Below are 24671 nucleotides of genomic sequence, written 5' to 3'. Positions count from 1 at the left end.
TTGTGGAACTACAGCTACCAGCACGACCGTAATGCCCCGCATGCTGATACTTGTGGTTCTCCAAGTATCATCATGCAGGGGAGGCTTGCTGGGAACTGTAGTTCCACAGCAAAAGACAATATTTTAAATGTAATTGCACAACATTTTACATTATCAACCCGGCACCCACCGCCCAAGGGTGTCGGGGATAGCCCCGGGCTATCAGCCTGGGCCTAGGTTGCCCTGGAGAGGGGGTCCCCTTAATTGAGGAGGTCCCCAACTCCCCTGGGATCCCCAGGCAGGGCTGACTAGCAGTCAGGGGTGATGCTGCGGCTAGGGGGCGTTGTAAAACGGCTCCCATTGCTGTGGCATCACCCCCCGCTAGAAAGGGTCTGGTGCTGGTTCTGGGAAATACAGGGGGGGCCTATGCATTTTTCCCCCCTGTATTTCCAGAACCAGGACCGGCTCAGAGCCCAGTGCTGGTTGCGCTGAATACAGGGACCCCTACTTTAATTTGTCCCCCCATATTTTGGCAACCAGGACTGGTTCTGAAAAGCCTGGTGCTGGTTGTGCTTCAGAAAGGGGACCCCTACGTCATTTGTCCCCTATATTTAGCACATCCAGTACCGTGGCTCCAAAGCTAAGTCCGGGGCTGGTTGTATTTTTGGGGGTGGGGCCATGCAATGTTTTTAGTTTTTTTTTTTTTAAACAGTCCTGGTTGTGCTTAAATGCAGGAAAAAAATGACATAGGGGTCCCCCATATTTAAGCACAACCCGCATCGGGCTAGTCAGAACCAGCCCTGCTGGCCAAAATAAGGGGGACAAATGACGTAGGGGTCCCCTGTAAGTTTCGCAACCAGCACTGGGCTCTAATCCGGTCCTGCTTCTGGAAATACAGGGGAAAAATATGAGTAGGGTCCCCTGTATTCTCCAGAACCAGCACCTGACTATTTCTAACGGAGGGCTGATGCCACAGCCAGGGGAGCCCTTTCACTGGGCCCCCCAGCCGCAGCAGCAACCCTAACTGCTAGTCAGTCCAGGCCGGGAATCTGTTAGGAGCTTGGGAACCCCCCAATAAAGGGGTCCCCCTCCTCAGGGCACCCCAGGCCTAGGCAGATAGCACGGGGCTATCCCCAGCACCCCTGGGTGGTGGGTGCCAATTGATTGTGTGATGTAGTGCACTTTAAAGAATATTTTCTTTTGCAGGTGAACTATAGGTCCCAGCACACCTCCCTTCATGCTGGTACTTGGAAAACCACAAGTACCAGCATGCTGGGCATTACGGGCCCACAGTTGCCTGTAAAAAAAAAATATTAAAATAACACAACACTTCAATATTGTAATATTTTATTTTACAGGTCTTCATCTGGGGGACGGCGGCCTTTAAGCTCTCTTACATGGCCGCCACCACGCCAGGGCTTAGGCATCTATGCCTGGTGGACGCCAACCCACAAGAGCTCCGGCGACTTCACCTGGTGGGCGCAAACCCGCCAGGGCTTCAGCGTTTTCGCCTGGCAGATGTCAACCTGCCAGGGCTTCGGCGTATTCACCTAGTGGGCACCAACCCACCAGGACTTCGGCGTCTTCACCTAGTGGGCGGCAGCCTGGGTCAGCGCTTTTTCATGGCTGCCTCCCACTAGGACTTCCGGCATCTTCGTCTGGTGGGCGCCAACCCACCAGGGCTTCGATGTCTTCACCTAGTGGGCGGCAGCCTGTTAGCTTTTTCATGGCTGCCTCCCACTAGGACTTCTGGTGTCTTCGCCTGGCGGGCGCCAACCCACCAGTGCTTCAACATCTTCACCTAGTGGGCGGCAGCCTGTCACCTCTTTTTCATGGCTGCCTACCACTAGGACTTCCGGTGTCTTCGCCAGGCGGGCACCAACCCGCCAGGGCTTCAGCATCTTTGCCTAGTGGGTGGCAGCCTGTTTTAGCTTTTTTACATGGCCACCGCCCACCAGGAGTTCTGGTGTCTTCGCCTGGTGGGTGACAGCCTGTCAGCTCATTTCATGGTTGCCGCCCACTAGGACTTCTGGTGTCTTCACCTGGCGGGCGCCAACCTGCCAGGGCTTCGATGTCTTCACCCAGTGGGCGGCTGTCTCCCACTAGAACTTCCGGCATCTTCGCCAGGCAGGCGCCAACCTGCCAGGGCTTCGGCATCTTTGCCTAGTGGGCGGCAGCCTGTGTTAGCTCTTTTACATGGTCACCACCCACTAGGGCTTTTAGTGTCTTTGCCTGGTGGGCGTCAACCCACCAGAGCTTTGGCGTCTTTGCCTGGTGGGCGCCAACCCGCCAGGGCTTCGGCGTCTTCACCTGGTGGGCACCCTCCCACCAGAGCTTCTGGCGTCTTCTCCTAGGGGGTGGCTGCCACCTCCCCAGGGCGTGGTCCTCTTCAGGTGCCGCCGCCTCCAATGACATCGCGAGTCGTGATTGGTTCGCGATGGATGCAAGCCAATCACGGCACACGACGTCATCGTCGGCGGCACCCAGCAGCTGCGGGACTGACGCCTGTTCGGGTGTCGCCCGTACTCGGCAGAATGGCTGGTGGGGACTGGATCCTCTCGGATCCAGGCCCGCCGCCAACTCCCACACTGCCTCCGGACCCTCTGCTGCCGCTGGGTCCCGTCGACACCCGCGATCCGCCACCAGCACCCACGACCCGCCGCCACTGATGTCCCCACCGCCACCTGTGTTCTGGCCGCTGCTACCATTTGCATTTTCCAGCGCCGCTATCGCCCACAAACGACGCCCATCTTTGTGAAGCCACAGTGAGAACACCTGCTGGAGGCTCCTACTGAGGCTGCGCAATAAGTTGAAACTTCCTATCTTTATAATAGCGCATTCTTGAGGTAATAGTTTAAAAACTGTAACTTTCTAATTTACCTGAACCTCAATAGCACGTACCCTGGCACAATAGCTACCTAAAAAAGAAAACCCAAGTCTAAATTCACCACCTACCCTGAATTTTGCCTTCCCAAATAACCCCCATAGGCTACAGCAGAAAAGTGGTCCCAATTGAGAATATCAGAAAAATGTGACAGTTGGAGCTTTAGATTACTCCCAAATCCTCACTTTGTTTTTTCCCTGAAAGTTGGCATGCAGCACCCAGTGACCGTTCTACCCGGCCATGCCAAATTTCAGATCCATATCTCTAATAGCTTTTGAGGTGTATCCCCTTGAACACCCTGCCCCCCTTCGGAATTCTCTGTGGATATTTTAGATGCAGCCTTAATATATTAATAATATTATATATATATATATATATATGTGTATACACACCTACATACACTGTATATATCCAGATAAATAGTTGTGGCAGAGAAACTCAGGTGTCACAGCCCAAGGTGCTGAAACATGGTCCAGAACTCAGGAAAACCCACTATTACAAGCTTACAACCTGGCTGTAGTCTAAGAGAGGTTAGTGGGGGAACTCCATCGCTAAGTGCAGAATCTGGGTTTCCATGGAAGTTACACCCTGCACACTGCAGAGAGAAACGTCCCTATTTTGCAGAGCTAGAGAGAGTGGTCAGTGCTCCTGATGCCAGCAAGTAGCCAGGCTATAGTCAGGCCTGTGGAAATCTAGGTAGCATTAGGGAGTCTGTGCTCAGCAAGGTGAATAATGGGACCTGGGTAACGGTGTTACTATAAAGATACCAACAAGTTGAACACTGTATGTGGCTGTGAAATAATAAAGACCACACTTACCTTGCTAAACTGAGAGTGTTTGTGCTCCTTTCCACTAAAGTGGCGCCTAACATAGGGCCCTCTGCTAGCTGCTGACCAGCATAATAGAGACCCCATAGCCAGGACAGTGTGCATTATTGAGTGGTAAAGGGTTGCTGTCCCTCTAAAAAGGTATTTGTTTTTCTGCAGAATCTGTGTTAACAAATCGGTGGGGCAGCCTGTGTTGTGTAGAGGAATTGTAAAAGTCTTAAAGGGGAAATGTTTTTTTTTCCCCTTTGTTTTCCCCTTCCTTTGGTCTCTAGTTGAAAATATACTAGGGTGACTTTTTCTGGTGATATATACTGAATGCTTATGGTATTACTCAGTGCTCCAAGTGAGAATTTAGAGGTGGGGGTAAGGAGTTTTGAATCTCTCCCCCATACCCCCCCCTTCAAGCCCTGCTTCTATATCACCCGATGCACCTCTCATCCCCCACATTTCTCCCTGCCTGCTCCCCTCTTTCACACCCTGCCCTCTCACTAACAGATCCCCTCTCACTCCCTACAATACTAACTGCCTGCATCAGACTGTCTGCCCCTCTCTCACACCCTCCCCTCTCTCTAATTCCCTCTGACCTGTGCTTGAATGGAGCCAGCGGGAGGGTGGGAGCATCCAGTTCAAGTTGTGCTGCAGTTTACAATCAGGAATGGACCTGGCTCACTTACACGGACCGGATCAGCCTGACAATAAAAAACAAAAGAGGAGGCTTTTAAATCTAGTACTGGCTGTGAGCCAATGAGAAGCTGCCACTTGGCAGCTTCTCATTAGCTGGCGACCCGAGAATGGCTGACGGCCAGTGCTGTAGTTTACTAATACTGTAGCCCAGGACCCGATACTCCAGCCCCGGATACATGTCAACGCTTCCGCCGATCGAGATGTGTCCCAGCGGGACACATCTCTATACAATGCCACTGCTGTTCTAGTGCTGGGATCCCATACTGGATCCCAGGGCTGGTACACTCTTTTGTCTTTAGTGAGGCTAAAATTAAATGGGGCCAGGAAGTGGCGGTATGTTATACTGCCGTATGCCGCCCACTGGTATTACTGCTATATATGGTTAAAGATGCTAAGTTTAAATTTACCAGCAGTTCTCACATAAGTATGGAAGAAATTCTGTGATCTCTTACTAATTAAGCCATGGGTCAGCAGGCGCAGTAGGCACAGATGCAAATGCATATAAGCAAATGTCTGCTATGGCCCAGGCTCAGCTGGAATGTAACCAGCTCCTTAAAACAGAGTGGAAATAAAGTGGGTTAGGAATTCACCCTTTCCAAAAGATGACGCCAGCTGCTGATATAGAATGTTATTTTCTTACTTTTGAGAGCACTGCCACCTGCCTGAAATGGCTGGTAGAAGAATGGGCCAAGAGACTGGCCTGGTATTTAACAGGAGAACCGCAAAAGGCTTATCTGGAACTACCGGAGCAGCAGGCAAAATCATATTCCCACTTGAAAGCCGCCGTTTTAGCCAGAAGTGGGGTGACGGGACCAGCAAAAGGTCAAAGTTTTCATGATTGGCATTTTGATCCTGATGCCTCTGTACAATCCCAGCTGGTCGAGTTAGCCTGCGCTGTACGGTCGTGGTTGTGACCCGAAACAATCACAGCTTTGCAAATCACAAAGATAATAGCTATTGACTATTGTGTACAGAGCTTTGAACGAGGCCTAAAATGGTGGACTCTGCCGGCAGACGACCAGAGTTATGAGGTTTTGGCTCAGGCCATTGAAGGATATTTGGCCTTAGATAAAATGGCAAAACCTTCAGACCAAGGGCCCAAAACCATGGCACGCACACACATGAAGGTACCTGCCGAAGTACTGATACGGACGGGAACCACTCTCTGTTATGAGTGTGGAGAAGTGAGACATATGCGATGGGACTGTCCTAACTGTACTAAGCCAATGGAGTGTGGAATAGGCAAAGTAGGCCAGACGACTCGTAGTTTGTATGTGGGCCTCAACGCCCCGGGGAGACTACTCTATTTCGAGTTGTGGTGCAAATTGGGGATCAAGACATATGGGGACTGGTGGACACTGGAAGTGAGCTATCACTGATCTCGGCCGACCTGGTACCCCCAGGAGCCACCCAGGACCTACCGCCTGTGAAAGTTGTGTGCGTACATGTAGCAGTGGAAGAGTTCTCCGTAAGATTCCCACTGAGTTGGCAAGGATGGGAAGTAAAATTGGTAGCTGCCATGGTCACCATATCCTGTTTTTGGTTGAGACTTCCCGTTGCCAAGGGAGATATTTTAATTTCCGGGTGGTGACGTGGTCCCCAGTTATTGAAACAACAGAGAAGCAACCTCCCTTCCAATACAGAGTTTTCCTGGACATAGGGAACTGTCATCAGAACAGACCCCCAGTTCAGAACTCCAGGAAGCGACAGGCAACGAGGGGATCTCTGTTCCGGATTGTCCGGGAATGCCATTATCAGACTTTGGACGTGACCAATTGAATGACAATAATATGTTGAATGCCTTTAACAATGTTTCAGAGATAAATGGGCATATAAAGTGTCCCCTACCCCCTGAGGGAACACCTTACTTTGCTTTGAAGGGTAACTTGTTGAAATGGGTAGCATACTTGCGGGGTAATAAAGTGTATAAGTTGTTAGTGTCCCAGGCACATGTAGGGCTAGTTCTTCAGGTGGCTCATACTCAGCTTATGGGGAGGCCATTTGGGGGAAGAGAAGATCCTGCAAAGAGTAGTACAGCGGTTCTTTTGGTCAGGGATCGTGGCAGTGGTTCAAAAGTATTGTTGCGAGTACCTGTCAGCCAAAGAACCAGTCCCCGTCCACATTTGCATGCACCCTTTGTTTCCCTGCCTGTCATTTCTGTTCCCTTTAAACAGATGGAATGGACATAGTAGGGCGACCAGGATACACTCTATATGTCAAAGCTTATGGATATGTGCAAATTGTTAGAAGTGAAGAAACGAATAACTTCGGTGTATCACCCACAGACAGATGGCCTGGTTGAGAGGTTCAGCCACACCCTGAAACAGATGATATGGCGGGCTGTAACCCAAGACAAGCGAGACTGAAATCTACTGCTCCCATATTTAATGTTTGTTATCAATAATCTATGGGGTTTAGTTCATTTGAACTTTTGTTTGTTAGGCTGCCTTTGAGGTATCCTCAATCTGTTAAAGGAGGGTTGGGAGGGGCAGTCGGCCTCAGAACCCAATGTAGTGCAGTTCGCATTACAACTCTAATATATACGCCAAATAGAGCATCACCTGCAACAGAACATACACCTCGCCCAAAGTCATCAAAAAAAATATTATGACAAAACAGCAGTTAATCGATTATTCAAGCTGGGTGACAAAATACTAGCATTAGTACGTACACAGGAAAGCAATCTGTATGCCCACTGGCAGGGACCGCATGAAGTAAGAGAAGTGGTCGGGCCTGTAAATTACAAGATCCTACAAGAAGGAAGATGAAAACAAGAGCAAATGTATCATATTGACTTGCTAAAACCCTGGAAGGAGGAAACAATCCATATCTCCAACATAGCCGTGAAGAGTCTTGGCTGTCCTGTGGCTCTAGAATAGACTCTGGGCAAAATGTAATAGGGCAAGAGTTTAGAAAATGTTATAGTTTAGCAGTAAACTCTCACACTTTCTAAACTCGACCAATGTCCGAGAACATGCAAACTCATGTTTTTAGACTAACAAAACTCACGATTGAAACTCTCATCCAGATGTTTTCCCATTTTGAAGATACAACTCTACCAATGTAAGTTTACTGCTAAACTCTAACATTTTTCAAAAATCTCACCCTATTTATATTTGTCTCCAAGTCAATGGCTCCAGGCTGAAGAACTAGTCAGAAATAATCAGGATGTATTCTCCCCACTTCCAGGTCGGACACAGGTTAAAAAGCATGATAACATGACTCCCCCAGGGATTAAGGTGAAACTGCAACCTTATCGAATACCTGCAGCAAAGAGAGCAGCGTCAAAAACTCTAGGACATGTTGAAACTGGGTGTTATCGAAGAAACCAATAGCGACTGGAATAATCCATTTGTGCTTGTACCCAAACCATCGGGCGCTCTGAGGTTCTGCAATGATTTCAGCATCTCCTGTCCCATGCCCCGAATTGATGAGTTGGTGGAACATCATCTCACCAAGGGTCATTATTTGACAACTTTAGACCTAACAAAAGGGTATTGACAAATTCCGTTAACAGAGCAGGCGAAGGCAAACCCGATGGTATATTTCCATATTGAGTACTACTTTTCGGTCTTCATGGGACCCCAGACACCATCCAGAGGGCTATGGATAGGGTATTAAGACCTCACCGTGGTTACGCTGTTGCATATCTCAACACTATCGTCTTACTCAAATCTAGGAGGACCACCGTACCAAAATAAATGGACGAGGACAAGTGAAATCTCAGACCAACAAAGTGGAGGCCATGCTCATTTGGCCTAAACTGGTTTATAAAACCCAGCTACGGACCTTTCTAGGCTTAGTGGGCTATTATCGAAGATTCATTTCCCATTTCGCGACCAGATCTGCGGCTTTGACCGAATGCCTGAAGAAAAATAACCCAGACAAAATTATCTGGTCACAAGTGGTAGAAGTTGTGTGGAACGATTTAAAAGAAGCCTTGTGTTCAGCACGAGTCTTACAGGCAGCAGACTTCAAGAAACAGTTAATTTACAGACAGATACTTGAGGGCTGGCGTGTACTTGGCTGAAGTGCAGCCTTGTGGCCAAGTTGCAGCCTTGAAGGCTGAGGTGTACTTGGCTGAGATGTGGCCTTGTGGCCGAGTTGCAGCTTTGAGGGCTGACGTGTACTTGGCTTTGGTGCGGTCGAGTTGCAGCCTTGAGGGCTGGTGTACTTGGCTGTGGTGCGGCCAAGTTGCAGCCTTGAGGGCTGACGTGTACTTGGCTGAGATGTGGCCTTGTGGCCGAGTTGCAGCTTTGAGGGCTGACGTGTACTTGGCTTTGGTGCGGTCGAGTTGCAGCCTTGAGGGCTGATGTGTACTTGGCTGTGGTGCAGCCTTGAGGGCTGATGTGTACTTGGCTGTGGTGCGGCCTTGTGGCCGAGTTGCAGCCTTGAGGGCTGATGTGTACTGAGACAGTAGTGAGAGTCTTAAGCAGAACTGTGGCCTTACGGCTGTGATACGGCTGAGACTGCCATGATGTTGGTAACAAAAAGTCCACTCAGACGCTGCCGTGCGGCTGAGACTGGTGAGAAGTAAATAACTAAAGTCCACTTAGACGCAGCAATGCAGCTGAAACTGCTGAGATATTAGAAACAAAAGTTCACATAGATGCTACAGTGTGGTTGAAACTGCTGGGATGTTATTTAACAGTGAAATGATCAGACACCGCAATGCAATGGAGATAGCCGTGATGGTAAATGGCGAGGTTTCCTCAGACGCTGTAGTCAACTGGGATACACGCTGGACAGGAGAAACTGGAACACAACACAAGTATGAATTCCACACACAGGAACCGGAAGACACGTACTGAACGCTACAGCTGGCACCACAGCAGAGAACCAGCAGGAGTAAATAGGAGAAGGATCCAATAGGAGGGCAGACCTCACGGAGAAGCATCCCGATGTCCTTGTCTCCTAGCAACCGTGACATTTATTGTCCTGAAGATCTTTTTGGGACAGGATGGTGCCAACTCCTACTTCTGAAGCATTCACCTCAACAATAAATGGGAGACCCGGATTGAGATTACACAGGACAGGAGCAGTGGTGAAGGCTGACTTCAGAGAATTAAAAGCCTGAACATAAGTGGGCCAATTAGCTGTGTCAGCCCCATTTTTAGTCAACGCCACAATATGTGCCACAATGGCACCTATTAAAAAGGATTTGATGAACCTCCTATAATAGTTAGAAAAGCAGAGAAAGCATTGGATAGCTTTAAGTGTGGTAGGTTGAACCCGGTCTAAGATGGCTTTGACTTTATTCGGGTCCATAGAAAATCCCTGGGAGATGACATATCCCAAAAAGCAGACTTCCTTGACATCAATCTCACACTTCTCGAGCTTCTGTAATACCTGTCTGGTTCTCCAGGAGCTTCTTTAATACCTGTCTGAAATGCTGATGTTCCGGAACACCATGACAAAAACTCCTAGGAACTCTCGGAGGGCGTCATTGATGAGATCTTGAAAGAGTCCAAAGGGCATGACAAGGTACTCATAGCGGTCAGAATGAGTATTGAAGGCTGTTTTACACTCGTCTCCTTCTTTAATCTGGATCAGATTATAGGCCCCCTGGAGATCTATTTCAGAATTGTTAACTATGATCTGATCTCATTTAATCCATGATAATCAATGCATGGTCGAAGAGACCTATCTTTCTTCTGTACGAAGAAGAATCCAGCTCCAACGGGAGACCTGAAAAGTCAGATGAATCCCTTTTGTAAGCCTTCTTGGATGTAATCCTGCATAGATTCTGGGAGTAACAAAGCATATAACCTGCCTTTGGGTAACTTGGCTCCAGATAGAAGCTCAATAGCACAGTCATAAGGACGATGAGATGGAAGAAAATCGGCTTTTCTTTTGCAGACGACCTTGGAAAGATCATGATAAGGAGCAGGTATAGCTGAAGAGGAATCTGGTTGGGTGGTAAGGACACTTCGTACAGGAAAGGTAAGACATTTTGAAGAACATGTGGAACCCCAATGAAGGATCTCACCAGTCTGCCAGTTAACAGCTGGATTATGGTTCCTAAACAAAGGCAACCCCAGGATTATAGGAGCCAGACGACAATGGATTAGGATAAATTATATGTTTTCTGAGTGTAGGGCTCCAATGGAAAGTTGAACAGGTGAAGAATGGAAACCAGCAAGTCCACTGGACATAGGACTGCCATCTAAACAATTGATGGAAATGCGATGAGGTAAAAGTTCAGAGGACAAACCTAAAGAATTAAAGGAGATGTCCATAAAGTTATCTGCCAAACCACTATCCAAGAAGGCGGTAGTGGAAACCTCTACACCAGGAATTTTAATTACTGTGGGAATAAGGATTGAATTACTGGGAGACCCAAAGGCCTGGCCTAGATGTAGCTTCCCCTGTACATCTAGACCTTGCCTTTTCCAGACTTGATTGGGCAAGCATCGGCTGTATGTCCCTTACCACCACAATAGAGACACAAACCTATAGACCATCTCCTGTGTTTTTCCTCTGACGACAGACGGAATGCTCCTAACTGCATAGGTTCTTCTTGTTCAGAAGACAATACTCAAAGGAGAGCGGGGTGAAGTAGTAGGAAGTTCTTTTTCCAGTCTACGTTCCTTAAGTCGTCGGTCAACATGGATAGCCAATTACATTAGTTAATCCAGACTTTTGGGAAGGAGTGCTGAACAAGGATGTCTTTAATCTGATCTGACAGAACCAGGCGAAATTGACTGCAGAGCGTCGGGTTATTCCATCCAGTCCACTGACCACTTGCAAAATTCTGTGCAGTAGTCTTCAGCTGCTTTCCGTCCTTGTCTTAATGATCAAAGAATAGCTTCAGCCATAGCTGCCTTATCTGGATCATCATATATAGTAGAAGACCAAGGACTTTTAAAAAGGCATCAATGGAGTGGAGTGCAGTATGGGTAGTGGGCAACCCGAACACCCAGTTTTGAGGGTCACCATGAAGTAGGGATATGATAATACCCACGTGTTGGGTTTCTGAACCGGAGGATAAGGGACAATTGATAAATAAAGTTTGCAACTCTCCCGGAAATTAACAAAATCTTTACAATTCCCAGAGAAGCGATTAGGAAGGCATATTTTTGGCTCCCTGATAGTAGCTTGAGCAGAGGAGGAATGAGAATCCTCAACCCCGAGAGAAAAAGTTCTTGAACCTTTTGAGTTATGGCTTGTATCTAGGCAGCAAGGATTTGCGCGAGATTCTGAGTGGGATCCATGACTGTCACCATTTGGGCTGGCTATAATGTTATGATCCCCTGAGAAACTCTTTCTAATACAAGCTAGGAGCAGTCTCAGGAGACTAGGGGGTTGTGACAGTGAGGTTTCAGAATATGGAATCATTGATGAGCTGACAAGTTCTTGGCTGAGATGTGGCCTTGCGGCCAAGTTGCAACCTTGAGGGCTGATGTGTACTTGGCTGAGGTGCAGCCTTGTGGCAGAGTTGCAGCCTTGAGGGCTGATGTGTACTGCGTCTTAAGCAGAACTGTGGCCTTACAGCGGTGACTGCTGTGAGGTTGGTAACAAAGAGTCCACTCAAATGCTGCAGTGCAGCTGAGACTGTTGAGAAGTAAATAACTAAAGTCCACTTAGACGCAGCAATGCAGCTGAGACTGCTGAGATACTAGTAACAAAAGTTCACTCAGACGCAGCAGTGCGGCGAAACTGCCGGGATGTTGACAGTGAAATGATCAGACACCGCAGTGCAGCGGAGATAGCCGTAATGGTAAATGGCAAAGGTCTGCTCAGATGCTGTAGTGTGGCTGAGTCAACTGGGATACACGCTGGACAGGAGAAACTGGAACACAACGTGAGGATGAATTCCACACACAGGAACCGGAAGACACGTACTGAGCGCTATAGCCAGCACCGCAGCAGAAAACCAGCAAGAGTAAGTAGGAGAAGGATCCAATAGGAGCGAGGCGGAGCAGTCCAGAGGAAGACCTCATGGAGAAGCATTCTGGTGTCCTCGTCTCCTAGCAACCAACGGATGAGGACCGCTTGGAGCACAGGTGTTCAACAAAATGCAACGGCGACTTGTAACAATCACTTTTCGGTTCAATGTAGGCCTGGCAAAATGCATGCAAATGCAGATGCTTTGTCAAGACGGAATGCTAGGTTGACACAAGCGGGACCGTATATGGTGAAGCTGGGGGGTGGGGGGAGAATGCTGAAGTAGGTATTTCTCCAAAACCTGTTGATGAGGTTGGGCGGAAAGGAAAATGGGTGAATTTCCCTGAGATACTAGTAGCTTCACCAGGTGGTCAGAAGCTTAGGGGGAAGATGGGTGGCAGAGAAACTCAGGTGCCACAGCTCAAAGTGCTAAAACGTGGTCCAGAACCCAGAAAAACCCACTATTACAGGCTTACAACCAGGGTATAGTTTCAGAGAGGTTAGTGGAGGGGGTGGGTTATACCCTGCACATTACAGAGATAAACTTGCCTATTATCAGGATGCCAGGAAGTGGCTAGTCGATAGTCAGGCCTGTGGAAAACTAGGGTAGCGTTAGGGAGTCTGTGCTGAGTAAGGTGAACAACGGAGACCTGGGCAACTGTGTGACCAATAAAGATACCTACAGGTTGAACACTATGTGACTGAGAGAATAATGACCACTATTACCTTGCAAAACTGTCGTTGTTTGTGTTCCTTTCCACTAACGTGGCTCACAATATATATTAGTCTTCCTAATCTGAATGGTATAGGATATAAAGTGGTATATAAGAAGGCAATGCTTCATTAATGAGCATAAAAAAGCTCCTTGGGAAGGAGCTTGTGCTGGTGGCCAGAACCCTTGTTGCAGAGAAGCTGGGGACCCGGCAAATAGTGCCCCCTTGGCTGGCATCCCTCATGAGTGCCATCCTAGACAAGAAGTAGCTACACCCCTGGAAAATAATTAAGATGGGGGATATAATTACAGGTGTGGAAATGTATTTTCTAATACGTGTGACTTATATAGCGCACATATATTCTGCAGTGCTTTCTAGAGAATATTTGGCCATTCACATCAGTCCCTGCCCCAGTGGAGTTTACAATAAATATTCCTATCACATTTTTGTCAGAAGCCAATTAATCTACTGGTATATTTTTGGATTGTGGGAGGAAACCGGAGCACCCGAAGAAAACCCATGCAAGCACAGAATACACAAGCTCCACAGTTAGGGCTGTGAAGGGAATCAAACTGAAGACCTCAGTGCTGCCCACAGGAAATAAGTTAGGTTGACTCCTTGCTTCTATGTCTCGCTCATGGAAGATATGAAATGTTATGACTGGTATTAAGCATCTCTTAACACACTTTGGTAATACTCAGCTTTGGGAATAGAGTATAATATAGCAAGTAACTGTTAATCTGGACAAACAATGCGAGGGGTGCAAATTATTTTTGTTTGCATGCAGAGTAAATACTGGTTGCTTTTGCATGTCACAAATATTGGGCAGCTTTATTTATACACTCAATTTAGATTTCAGTTTGGACACACCCCTCCCAAAGCTAAATCTCTGCACATTGCAGTTACTTGCTATATATCTTACTCTATTCCCAAAGCTGAATCAGGTCCTAAAAATCTGCAGATATTCTAGCTCAATTCCATGAGTATTACACTGCTCTCTAGAAATCCACTCCTGATGAGGCGGTGTTTCAGTCTCACGTTCATGTTCTTTCTGCTGACATCTTTGCAGGAAGATATCTGCCTTGCCCTTTCAAAAAGCCCCCGAACCAGACAGCCTGTCTGACGATTACTATAAAAAACAAAAATATTGCCCTACTCTGTTAGAACTGTTCCAGACCATTCATAGATGTACCCCTCACAGCCCCATATTCACCAAGGCTTAAACCACTTTACTCCTTAAAGCTGGCAAAGACCCACAATTATCCGCTTATTGCTTCATCACTCTCCTAAACACTGATTTCAAACTTCTCTACAAAATTATGGTGACAAGATTACAATCCATTTTGCCACAACTACTTACTGATCATCAGCTTTGTCCATTGTAGGCATTCCATAAACTGGATTTGGACTGCTATTGCTGCAGTGACTGCCTCTACTCAACAGACTGCTTTTAAGCCCGAATGCTCATAAGGCATTTGATATGGTTCTGTGGCATCACCTTTTTGCAGTTCTTGAGTCCAGGGCTTTTGCGACAGTTGTCATTAACTTAATTTGTTACTTATGAGGTACTCATACCACCTTTATCTTATTAAATGGACTTGAGGGGGATATGATTTTCATGGAACATAACATCCTCATATTTCCAACCCTCGTTCGTCACCCCAGTTAATTCTTGATAAACTTAATTCTTTTGGTCCTCTGACAGGATTCATTGTCAAGACCGTGTTGCAATGGTTTTAGATAAACGTTAAAAGGTGCCCAACATGGGAAGGTACCTACTCTTTACAGTGGGTCTCAGAAAACCTTACATAATTAGGTCCTCCAACTACCTAAAAATCTTTCTAAACAAAATCATAATCTGATTAATGGAAAGGCTGGCAACACCTTATATATTGGTTTCCTATAGAAAGCTATTGTATTCGTTCAAATTTGTACCCCTTATTTTGAACAACTTTCTATTTCATAGCTTTATATGGAAGAAGGGTAGGGCAGAGGGAAATTATTCCAAACTAAAGCCAATGGGGGCATCAATTTCCCAGACATTTTGGCATACAATCAGGCAGCAATTCTAAGACACCTTAGGGACTGGTTACATGGCACTGATATGTATGCAAATACCTCTCTCGAGATGAATTTCCTCACTTCCACTGATGTTGTGTGTTTTTATCACCAGGAGGCACCCTATGGCCTACAGGATAATCCACTGCTATGGACAACTAGAAAACTTTAGCACATATTGTGTACTGTGACCAGTCTTAAGAACATTTTGAATTTGTCACCTGCATTCATGTGTTTTTTTATTCATGTGTATTTAAACACATTTTCTTATATACATGATTTGCTATCTGTTGTAGGTACTCTTTATATACATCACCTTCAAATGTATTGTGTATTTAAACCGTCTTATTTTATTAAATTGTTTATTGTAATCTGAATGTGCTCCCACAGACACCCACAGTACAGCACTCTTTCACATTTGTAAATAACATTTATTTAGTGCATTAATCTGCCCTCCTTTTTCTCCCAGTTATTGTGCTACGAATGCATAGTATTTTTAAGATGAGTACTAGCTTGGTTGACGTTAACAGTTATAATAAAGCTAAAAGTAAATAACTGCAAAACAAAATTACACATTTTAAAAATAAGATTTATTTGACCAGTGCTTTTATGGCAAATCCATCACAGAGGAGACCAAGAAAATAGCAAAATGTAAGTGAACGTTCTTTATAGCTCCATACAAGTAATTTTTCTTCTGTTTAAGTGCAGCAGTTCTGTTCATTGTAAACATTTCAATCCCATTTTAGGGAAAGGCAGAGACACAAAATATTGGTAAGTCTCAAAAAAATAAGAAGGAAACAACACTTCAGAATAACAAATAAAATATAATGTTCTTTCATAGGCAAGGGATCAGTACCTTACAGATTAATTTCTTATTTAAGCTAAAATGAAAGATGTCCTCTTGTAAAATATGAATAATAAAACACTGACAAATATGTGTAATAGTTCTATACACATTGCATATATACAGAATGTAAAGCTGCAATTCCAGACAACTATGGGATTTATTTGTGTTCACCAGTTTTAAGTGACTGTAAAGGGGACCAATCAGAAACAGCAAATTGTGTGATATCGGCTTGAATTGTAACGTCGTATTGGATCTCACTTGCATTTCCCTTCAGTATTACAGTTCTGGATTACAGCAGGGGCTGTGAGACTAGCCACTGTGACTAGCATAGCGCCCTGGAAAGAGTGAATTTTTCACACTACCTGGGAGTGCTGTTTTGAGGAACTTGCAGTACATTTATATTTGCTATTCAACTTCATGATTCTGTACATCCTTTGATGCGTTAATACACAGGTTCTCAAACTCGGTCCTCAGGACCCCAAACAGTGCATGTTTTCCAGGTCTCCTCACAGAATCAGAAGAGATATTAGCTCCACCAGTGGATCTTTTAAAATGTGTCAGTAAGTAATGAATACACCTGTGCACCTGCTGGATGACTTGCAAAACGTGAATGGTGTGGGGTCCTGAGGACCGAGTTTGAGAACCACTGCGTTAATAGAATACTGCAACATCAATACGGGAAAAGTAATTCCTATTATCTATTTAATAAAATATAAGTGATGGTCAACTCTTAAATATTTAATTGAGAGTGAACTCCTTATATGCAGACAGAAAAGATTGGGTAGAATTAAGTAACATAAAATAAACACAAAGCTTTACCTACTGATGCTTTGTGTCGGGGCAGGAGTCTATTAAGGTCCAATGCTCCTCCCCATCGTACTTCCCATTCATGCAGATGAAAACTTCATAATGGAGGACATGACAAACCTAATAAAAGCCACATAAGCAGGTTTGTTGATGTGCAAAATCAACAAAGCAATAGTAAAAAAAAATTCGGTTTAACTCATTTAATTTAAGAAAAGAAAGGGTAGGGTTAGCTATGAAACAGTAATATTTACTGCTTCAATTGTGAAGATGCCATATATATTAATGCATATATTCTTAAATTTAGGCCTGGGGAATGTTGTGAAGGGCCATACTACCTTATAATATATTTCATTGTGGCCATGTAGCACATTTAAAGCATTAATTTCACTATTGATGTTTTAGTGGGAGCTGTCATGCTAGACATGTCTACCACATAAGTCACAACACAGAATACATTCCTGTAGACTGCAGGAAATTTCAAACTATATTAAACAACGTTTGCAATAGCTGCTTAGTGTAAAAGAAACAAATTCTTTTTACATTTTTCATTATCACGATCAATTAGTCAACTCAATTTATAATTTTGCGCCTACAGAACTGGTGAAAGAACAGAACAAAACTATCATATGGTAAGATTTATTCTAAGAATAAAAACAAACAAAATTGTATGCAAATTACCATCTATATAAAACAGAAAAATTAAGTGTATATAGTAAGCATAAATATATCTATAAATTGTTTTATAGTCTCTTTAGTTCTGCAAACTCATATTTGCTATTGGAGCATATTGCATTTTAAATTTTCTTTGCATGTGTTACATCATGATTGCTGAAATATAAGAGTTTTATAATCTTCAAATTTTAAGTGCTCGATTGAGCAACACCACTATTATTGGGGCACTGATTCATGAAGGGCACTGATTCACAGACACAACAGGCAAAGCTCCTAGTAGCACAAATGTCATTAGATAGTGCAGATTGTTGCATATGTATGACATTTATTTGATAATTGAGACACACCTCCCCTCCCCCCCTCCTCACGTAGGAGGGTAAAAAGTATCCAACACTATCACATCCCTCACAACCCAAAGACCTTATCTGTCCTGATATATTTTTCTTCTTTCCTTAAATAACCACAAATATTAGACATCAAGGGAACATCAAGAAAATTTCTTTAACGGCTACTTCCAAAATAATGTGCGACACAGACCATTGTGTACGGACAGTGGAAGGAGAACTGTACTTGTGTAGGTGAGAGGCAACTGGGGGTGGGGGACACATGCAGCCACAGTTAGGTTCCATATAAATAACTCCCAAGTAAAGGAAATATATATAGAGATGTATATATGCAAGTCACTCAGATCCACAGTCTGATAGGCACTTGTATGAAAGGTGGGAGATTAAAATAGGTCCCTCCACCATCATCTTCACAGCGGCAAAACACCTTTGGAATAGTTTCTTTAAGATTCCATTTCATCTGAGTCTAGTGGAGGAGGCTCAAAGCAAAGTACTTCGTCATATGTTAGACCTGTGCAGGGAAGCATCGGAAGAGACTAATTATACATGCACACATTTTATTAAAGAATCATAACTCCCATCATATTCACATAAATCCTTCTGTATTTTGGAAACATACAACTTTTTTCGAATCCTTAAAATAATAAATTTAACCAGCACATGGCCCACTTTGATTTTCACCATTTGCAAAACATGAGGGGTAACATACAACTCTATCAAGACAAAACTTGGTTTACAATACATGCTTTGAGGATTTCTTATGTTATTAAAGTCTGGGCAGGCAAAATTAGATCTCATGTAATGGCTTAGGATAGTTTTATAGCTGGATATATAAAATGTATTCACATCCTTTGCTATTTTTGCACATTTTTTTTCATGGAATCACAATTTGTTTGGGAATTCTTACTACAGATCAATAGAAAACACACAAACTCTAAAACAACAAGTATTCTCTTAACTACAATTAAAGGTTTAGGTAGTATAAAGGCCCCCATACATCAGGCGACCGATCTTGTGATCGGAAACGCCGACCATCGATGTTCTGTGATCCATCGCAGGTTCTGTGAAATTCTACATGTTAAATTTCATCGATGTGCCAATTGCGATCATTTTTTGATCGTGATCGGCATATTTGTGAAATCCAACATTTTGGATTTCACCGATCCTGCGATCCCGGGTTGTAGGAACGCAGTGATCCGTCGCTGATGTATGGGGGCCTGAAGGATACCACAAACCCCTAGATGACACAATGAATTATTGGAATTAGCATTGGTATATTGGACCAATAAAGGCTATAAATACAGGTAGAAATAATAACATAATACAGTACTTAATTCCAATAATGAGCAAAAAAGGAATATATCATACTGCCAAGTAAAAATTGTAGCTCGTTAGAACATAAATAATGTTTATTCTTTATTTATAATCGTGCCATAAAAAGTCAGTAGTACCATACAGGGAAATTACAATAGAACACACAAATACAGAAAGTTCAAACAGACACTATGGGCCATATTCAATTTGGAGCGAAAAGTCAGTTTCGGCGATAATTTATCTCTAATGACGTAATTTTCACTTATCCCCATATTCAATTTCAAAGACTTTTCGCAGATGCGAAAAGACTGTTAAAAAAAACGGGGATAAGTTTTCACCAATGTTTAGATGGCGAAAAAAAAATGCAGAATTGTGGTTTTGGGGTGCAGAATAAAAAAAAAAAAAAAAATAGCCTGCAGCCTTTGGAATGTCCCCTTAATGTAATCTGTGTCAAAAAATGTTAAAAAAAAATTCCTTAGGACACCCCAAAAAAGGTACTTTCATTTTGGGGGCAAAAACAATAAAAATGTTGGGGAACAAACTTTTCCATTTCCATTTATGCACCTGCTGTGGCTTTTTAAAAACCACAATTACCTTGAGCAGGCCAAATCGGGGGTACCCATAGTGATCCCCCATGACAGACCATCTTTTGGGGGGTGACAGGCTGATTTCCCCAAAACTGGCAGGACTTTACGATACTTACCTTTCCGCCGGGTCCCGTTTTAGCTGGATCCTAATTGAATACGGGGATAAGCAGGCACGCACCCGATATTTTATCCCTGGAAAAAACATCGATGATGACGAAAAGTCCGACCTCGGACTTTTTGCCTCAAATTGAATATGGCCCTATAAATAGGGGAATGGGGGGAAACACACAGTGAGACTTCTATACAACTGAGCAACAGATAATAATAGCAGACGATGACCCAGTGCTCTGGAAGGGAAGACAGGCCAAATCACAATTGAGTAATAGTGCACTGGAGACGAGGACAGTACAGGGTGTGATTCTAGTTAGTGGAGGGCACTGTCTGTGACAGCTTACAGCATGAATATTGGAACTATTCCAGCAATAACTCAGCTGATATTCTCTCAGGATAATATATTTGCGATTTTTTGTGGAAACGCAGTGACGGCAATATGCAAATGCTAGATTCAGCCTACCTATTATGTTCTAGCATGCACCGGATAGTGCAAGCCCTGAGACGACCACTTTCAATTACAGTGAACAATCCACCATCACCACCCACCACCAGCTTATGGCGATGCAGTGTCTCCTTCTGAACATGGCCTCTGTGGCTGCAGCTCAGCATTTGGGAACACAGCCATGTTCACTGATACCCACGTGATACTCTAACACGCCCATGAGACAGCCTTTTTTTGCATTCACTCCAGGCCACCTCACAGACACTGCCCAAGAATGGCCAAGGTTTTTGCCTTTCCAGTTCTAATGCCAGTGCCTTGTGCTCAAAAAATATATTTTTTTCTGAATTACTGTAATGAAGGAAACATAGTAAGTTTTCTTTCTTGATTAAAAAAAAAAAAATGTGAATCATAGGAGAGGGTTTCAATATTTTTTTTCATACACACTGTATAATTTCTTCTACAAAATTACATATGTAAAGAAAGGGTAGGACAGAGGGAGCCAAGCAAAGGTCAATTTGAAGAACTGGTGATAAAATATCCAATTTTTAGTAATTTTAAAATTGTTCAGCACTTGGGATGGTTTAGGTTCTGGGCTGGGGGTGGGTGGCACGCTGCCAGTTTACTCCGGAGCCGTTTCAGAAGTTTTATGTTCATTTCAATGGGTCAACACAAGGTTTTATGGATCACTGAAATTAATGTCATTTTTACAATATTTCTAATAAAATAACATGTTAAAAAGTAAACGGAAAAGCAAGAAAATTTATATTTAATAGTCTAGAATGTTGCAGCAAGGAATTCCTGTTTTGGGGCCAATTTCCAAAAACTTTGATTGTTTTAAAAAAAATCAAAAAAAAATCAAGTTTAATAGATTCGCTCATAACAAAAAGTGTAATTTATCCCCAATTTTTACTTGAACAATTACAGTAAGTGCAGGCTTAAAACAATAACAATTTAGCACAAGATATATTATTTTGTAGATACTTACTTTTCCACTCTTCAATATCCAGCTCACGGCTCTCAAAGCTTTGGTCATAAGGCTCAGCTACAGGTTCATCATCTGGGTCATGGTACTGAGCAAAATAGGGATGAGCTAAAGCCTCTGTTGCAGTAATCCTCTTGTCAGTATCCAAAACAAGCATTTTTTCTAGTAGGTCTACAGCTGAGGAAACATGATGGAAAGGGAAAATGTGTGGGGACATTCATGAATCTGATGAAGATTGTTTATTATTGAAAAGCTGCAAATACAAATTGACAAATAGTAAGTGAGGAAGTATGAGAAGCAGCGAGAGAAAATATATCAAAGTGTTATAGTAATTTTGCGGTTTTACGTAAAAAAGGGACTATTCACTTTTGGACAATCTTTTGAAAAAATAAATAAATAAAAGAAATCATCATCATCAGAACCTCTTCAGTAAGTAAGGACTTCAAATCCTCCACCAGAATCCTGTTGTCTGAACCAGCTCACCAGGCTGGAGGGCACAATCCATCTATACCCATTTATAAACATTGTAACAGATTGTAATACTCTCCCCTCCTTGCAACAAATGAAGAAAATTTTATAAGATTCAATAGGAATTTGAGGGATGAACCACCTATATACTGAGCACCTTTATAACTCACTCTTTAAAGCATAGGATGAGGGAAAAAAAATGAAAGAATGAAAAAAATAAAATAAAATAAAAGAAATAACAGGAAAACCTCTAAACAAATAAACTTGACTTAATGACGTAATGATGTTAACTAACCTTGAGGATTGGCACCAAGGAAAACATCTTCAAAATTCATCTTCGGCATATATGGCAGTGACTGGATATAACTCCGGGCCTGACATGGGCAGAGAAGAGAAAGATCAATGGGAAACAGTTGTTGTAAACTACAGTAATAGCATCTGACAGATAACACAGATTATCTTCTTACAATGGCACCTGTGAAGGGGTGGGATATATTAGACAACAAATGAACAGTCAGTTCTTTAAGTAGATGTGTTGGAAGCAGGAAAAATGGTAAAGCATAAGGATCTGAGCGACTTTGACAAGGGTCAAATTATGATGACTAGATGACTGGGTCAGAGCATCTCCAAAACAGTATGCAGTGGTTATTACCAACCAAAAGTAGTGGAAGTAAGGAGACCGGTGAACCAGCAACTGGGTATTGGGTGTCCAAGGCTCACTGAAGCACGTGGGGAGCGAAGGCTAGCCTGTTTGAACTGATCCCACAGAAGAGCTACCGTAGCACAAATTGCTGAAAAAGTTAATGCTTGCTACTGTATGATAGAAAGCGATCAGAACACACAGTGCATCGCAGACTGCTTTGTATGGGGCTGCGTAGCCACAGACCGGTCAGAGTGCCCATACTAACCAGACCACCACCGAAAGCGCCTACAATGGAGTCAGAACTGGACCATGGAGCAAGCAAAAAAGGTGGCCTGGTGTGAGGAATCACTTTTTCCTTTTATATCCCGTGGACAGCCGTGTGTGGGTGCGTCGTTTATCTGGGAAAAAGATGGCAGCAGGATGCAATACGGGAAGCAAGCAAGCGGATGGAGATAGTTTGATGGGCAATGTTCTGCTGGGAAACTTTGGGTCCAGGACATTAATGTGGATGTTTTTTTGACACATGCCACCTACCTAAACATTGTTGCAAACTTTCTTGGCAACAGTATTCCCTGATGGCAGTGCCTCTTTCAGCAAAAACTGTCCTACACTGCAAAAACTGTTCAGGAATGGTTTGAGGAACAGAGTAGAAGGTGATAACTTGGCCTCCAAATTCCCCAGATCTCAATCCGATCGAGCATCTATGGGACGTGCTGGAAAAACAAGACCAAGCCATGGAGGCTCCACCACGCAATTTACAGGACTTAAAGGATCTGCTGCTAATCACACTTGGTACTAGATATTACAGGACACCTTTTGAGGTCTTGTGGAGTCCATGATTCGCCGGGTCAGAACTGTTTTGGCGGCATGAGGAGGACCTACACAATATTAGGCAGGTAATTTTAATATTATGGCTGATGGGTGTATATAGACATATACACACATTAATATCTGACATTTAAGTAATTGCAGATTGTTAGGATATGTGTGAGATAGAACAATAAAAACTAACTGTTAGAGGCAGTTTTTCTAATTGCACTTTAATATATTTTAGACCTGGTGCTTCAAATTCCAGAAAACCCTCATTTGGAAAAATCTAACACGCACTTTAATAAAAAAAAAAAAAAGTCAATACTCATATGCTACAAGTATCTTCAGCACTACTTCCTATTTCAAAACCAAATGAGTTGTGCCATCACGTGAACATAAAACTTTTCACTTAAAGGACCACAAGACCTAATACGTTGTTATCACATTTAGGAGAGTTAATGATAATATTTCTATATAAATTATATGTGGAAGATTCATGAGCTTATCAGAATTAAGAAAGGTGCGATCGTGAGGAAGAATTTTCCTACTCTCAGCAGACATGTCAGGACATTGGGCCTGATTCAGAAATGTACACTAAAGCCACCGTGGTTGCAAATTTGTACGCATCGGCAATGTGGAAATATGCAAATGCCACAGCCGTCTGGATTTGTATTGAGATGCCCACCAGCGACTTCGTAAATCCAAGTGACTGCATTATCAGTTGTTGACCCTTTGATTGGCCTTTTAAATAACCCTATGGTCGCATTGAATGGCCGTTGTAACCGAGATGCCGGAGCTATTTTTATTGCCAATAAGGATCGCAGGGTGAGACAAGCCCCGAAAATGGTCAAGACATGCCTATGTTTATGTCACCACCCCCCGTTGCTGCCCACAAATGATACCTACCTGTCAATCACTTTGCATATACATAATCGTCACATTATTATGACCACCAGCTAATAGCCAGAGTAACCCCCGTGTGCAGCACAGACAGCAGCTAGACGGGCTGGGAGTGACTCAATAAAGGTGCTGGTAGGTTGGAACAGGTATCTGGAGCTATGCTGACTGCAGTGCATCCCACAGCTGCTGGAGGGTGCATGGTGGAGTAGCCATATAGCGAAAACAATGATCGAGGTGGTCCCACAGATGCTCTTTTGGGTTCAAGTCCAGTGAATTAGGGGGTCAGGGAAGTACTTGGAAGTCTTGGTCGTGCTCGTCCAACCACTGTCGGACATTTCTAGCAGTGTGACATGTCTCATTGTCTTACTGGAAGATCCCATCTGCCTCAGGGAAGACAATCAGCATGTAGGGGTGTACATGCTCTGCAAGGATGGATGCATAACCAAATCATTGAGGGTGCCTTCCACATGGAAGAGTGGGCCCAGAGATTGCCATGAAAACATTTCCCACACCATAACGCTGCCTCTACCAGCTTGTGTTCCTCCTGTAATGGTTGCAATCTGTTTGCTCTCTGGTTTCTCGTCTGACACGCCAACGTCCATCCGTTCGATGAAGCAGAAAACACGACTCATCAGAAAAGGCAAACCTTTCTCCAATCAGCGGAAGTCCAAATCCGATACAGGCGTGAACATTTAAGCCTTTTCCGCCA

General features: G+C 43.9%; 1 protein-coding gene across 3 annotated transcripts in view; it reads right to left on the bottom strand.

Moving 5' to 3' along the window:
- Positions 1 to 15609: 15609 nt before the first annotated feature.
- The window catches only part of LOC148442607 (mitogen-activated protein kinase 14), a 138602-nt gene continuing 129540 nt past the window's right edge, over positions 15610 to 24671 (bottom strand). For 2 of the 3 annotated variants that reach the window (XM_088463730.1, XM_088463729.1), the window contains exons 10-12: positions 21905 to 21983; positions 21145 to 21318; positions 15610 to 18213 (exon numbers count right to left, since the gene is read on the bottom strand). In XM_088463730.1, coding sequence (XP_088319856.1) covers positions 18146 to 18213; positions 21145 to 21318; positions 21905 to 21983 — 321 coding nt within the window. In that variant the 3' untranslated portion in view covers positions 15610 to 18145. Of the gene's footprint in view, positions 18214 to 21144; positions 21319 to 21904; positions 21984 to 24671 lie in introns of those variants that run through there. The other variant, XM_088463731.1, reaches the window with a different exon arrangement.

This window comes from Taudactylus pleione, unplaced genomic scaffold (genome assembly GCF_031769625.1).
Source record: "Taudactylus pleione unplaced genomic scaffold, aTauple2 ptg001437l, whole genome shotgun sequence".
In the NCBI taxonomy this organism is placed as follows: Eukaryota; Metazoa; Chordata; class Amphibia; order Anura; family Myobatrachidae; genus Taudactylus; species Taudactylus pleione.
Note: the sequence above shows the minus strand (reverse complement) of the source record. Positions and strands in the feature narration are given on the sequence as shown.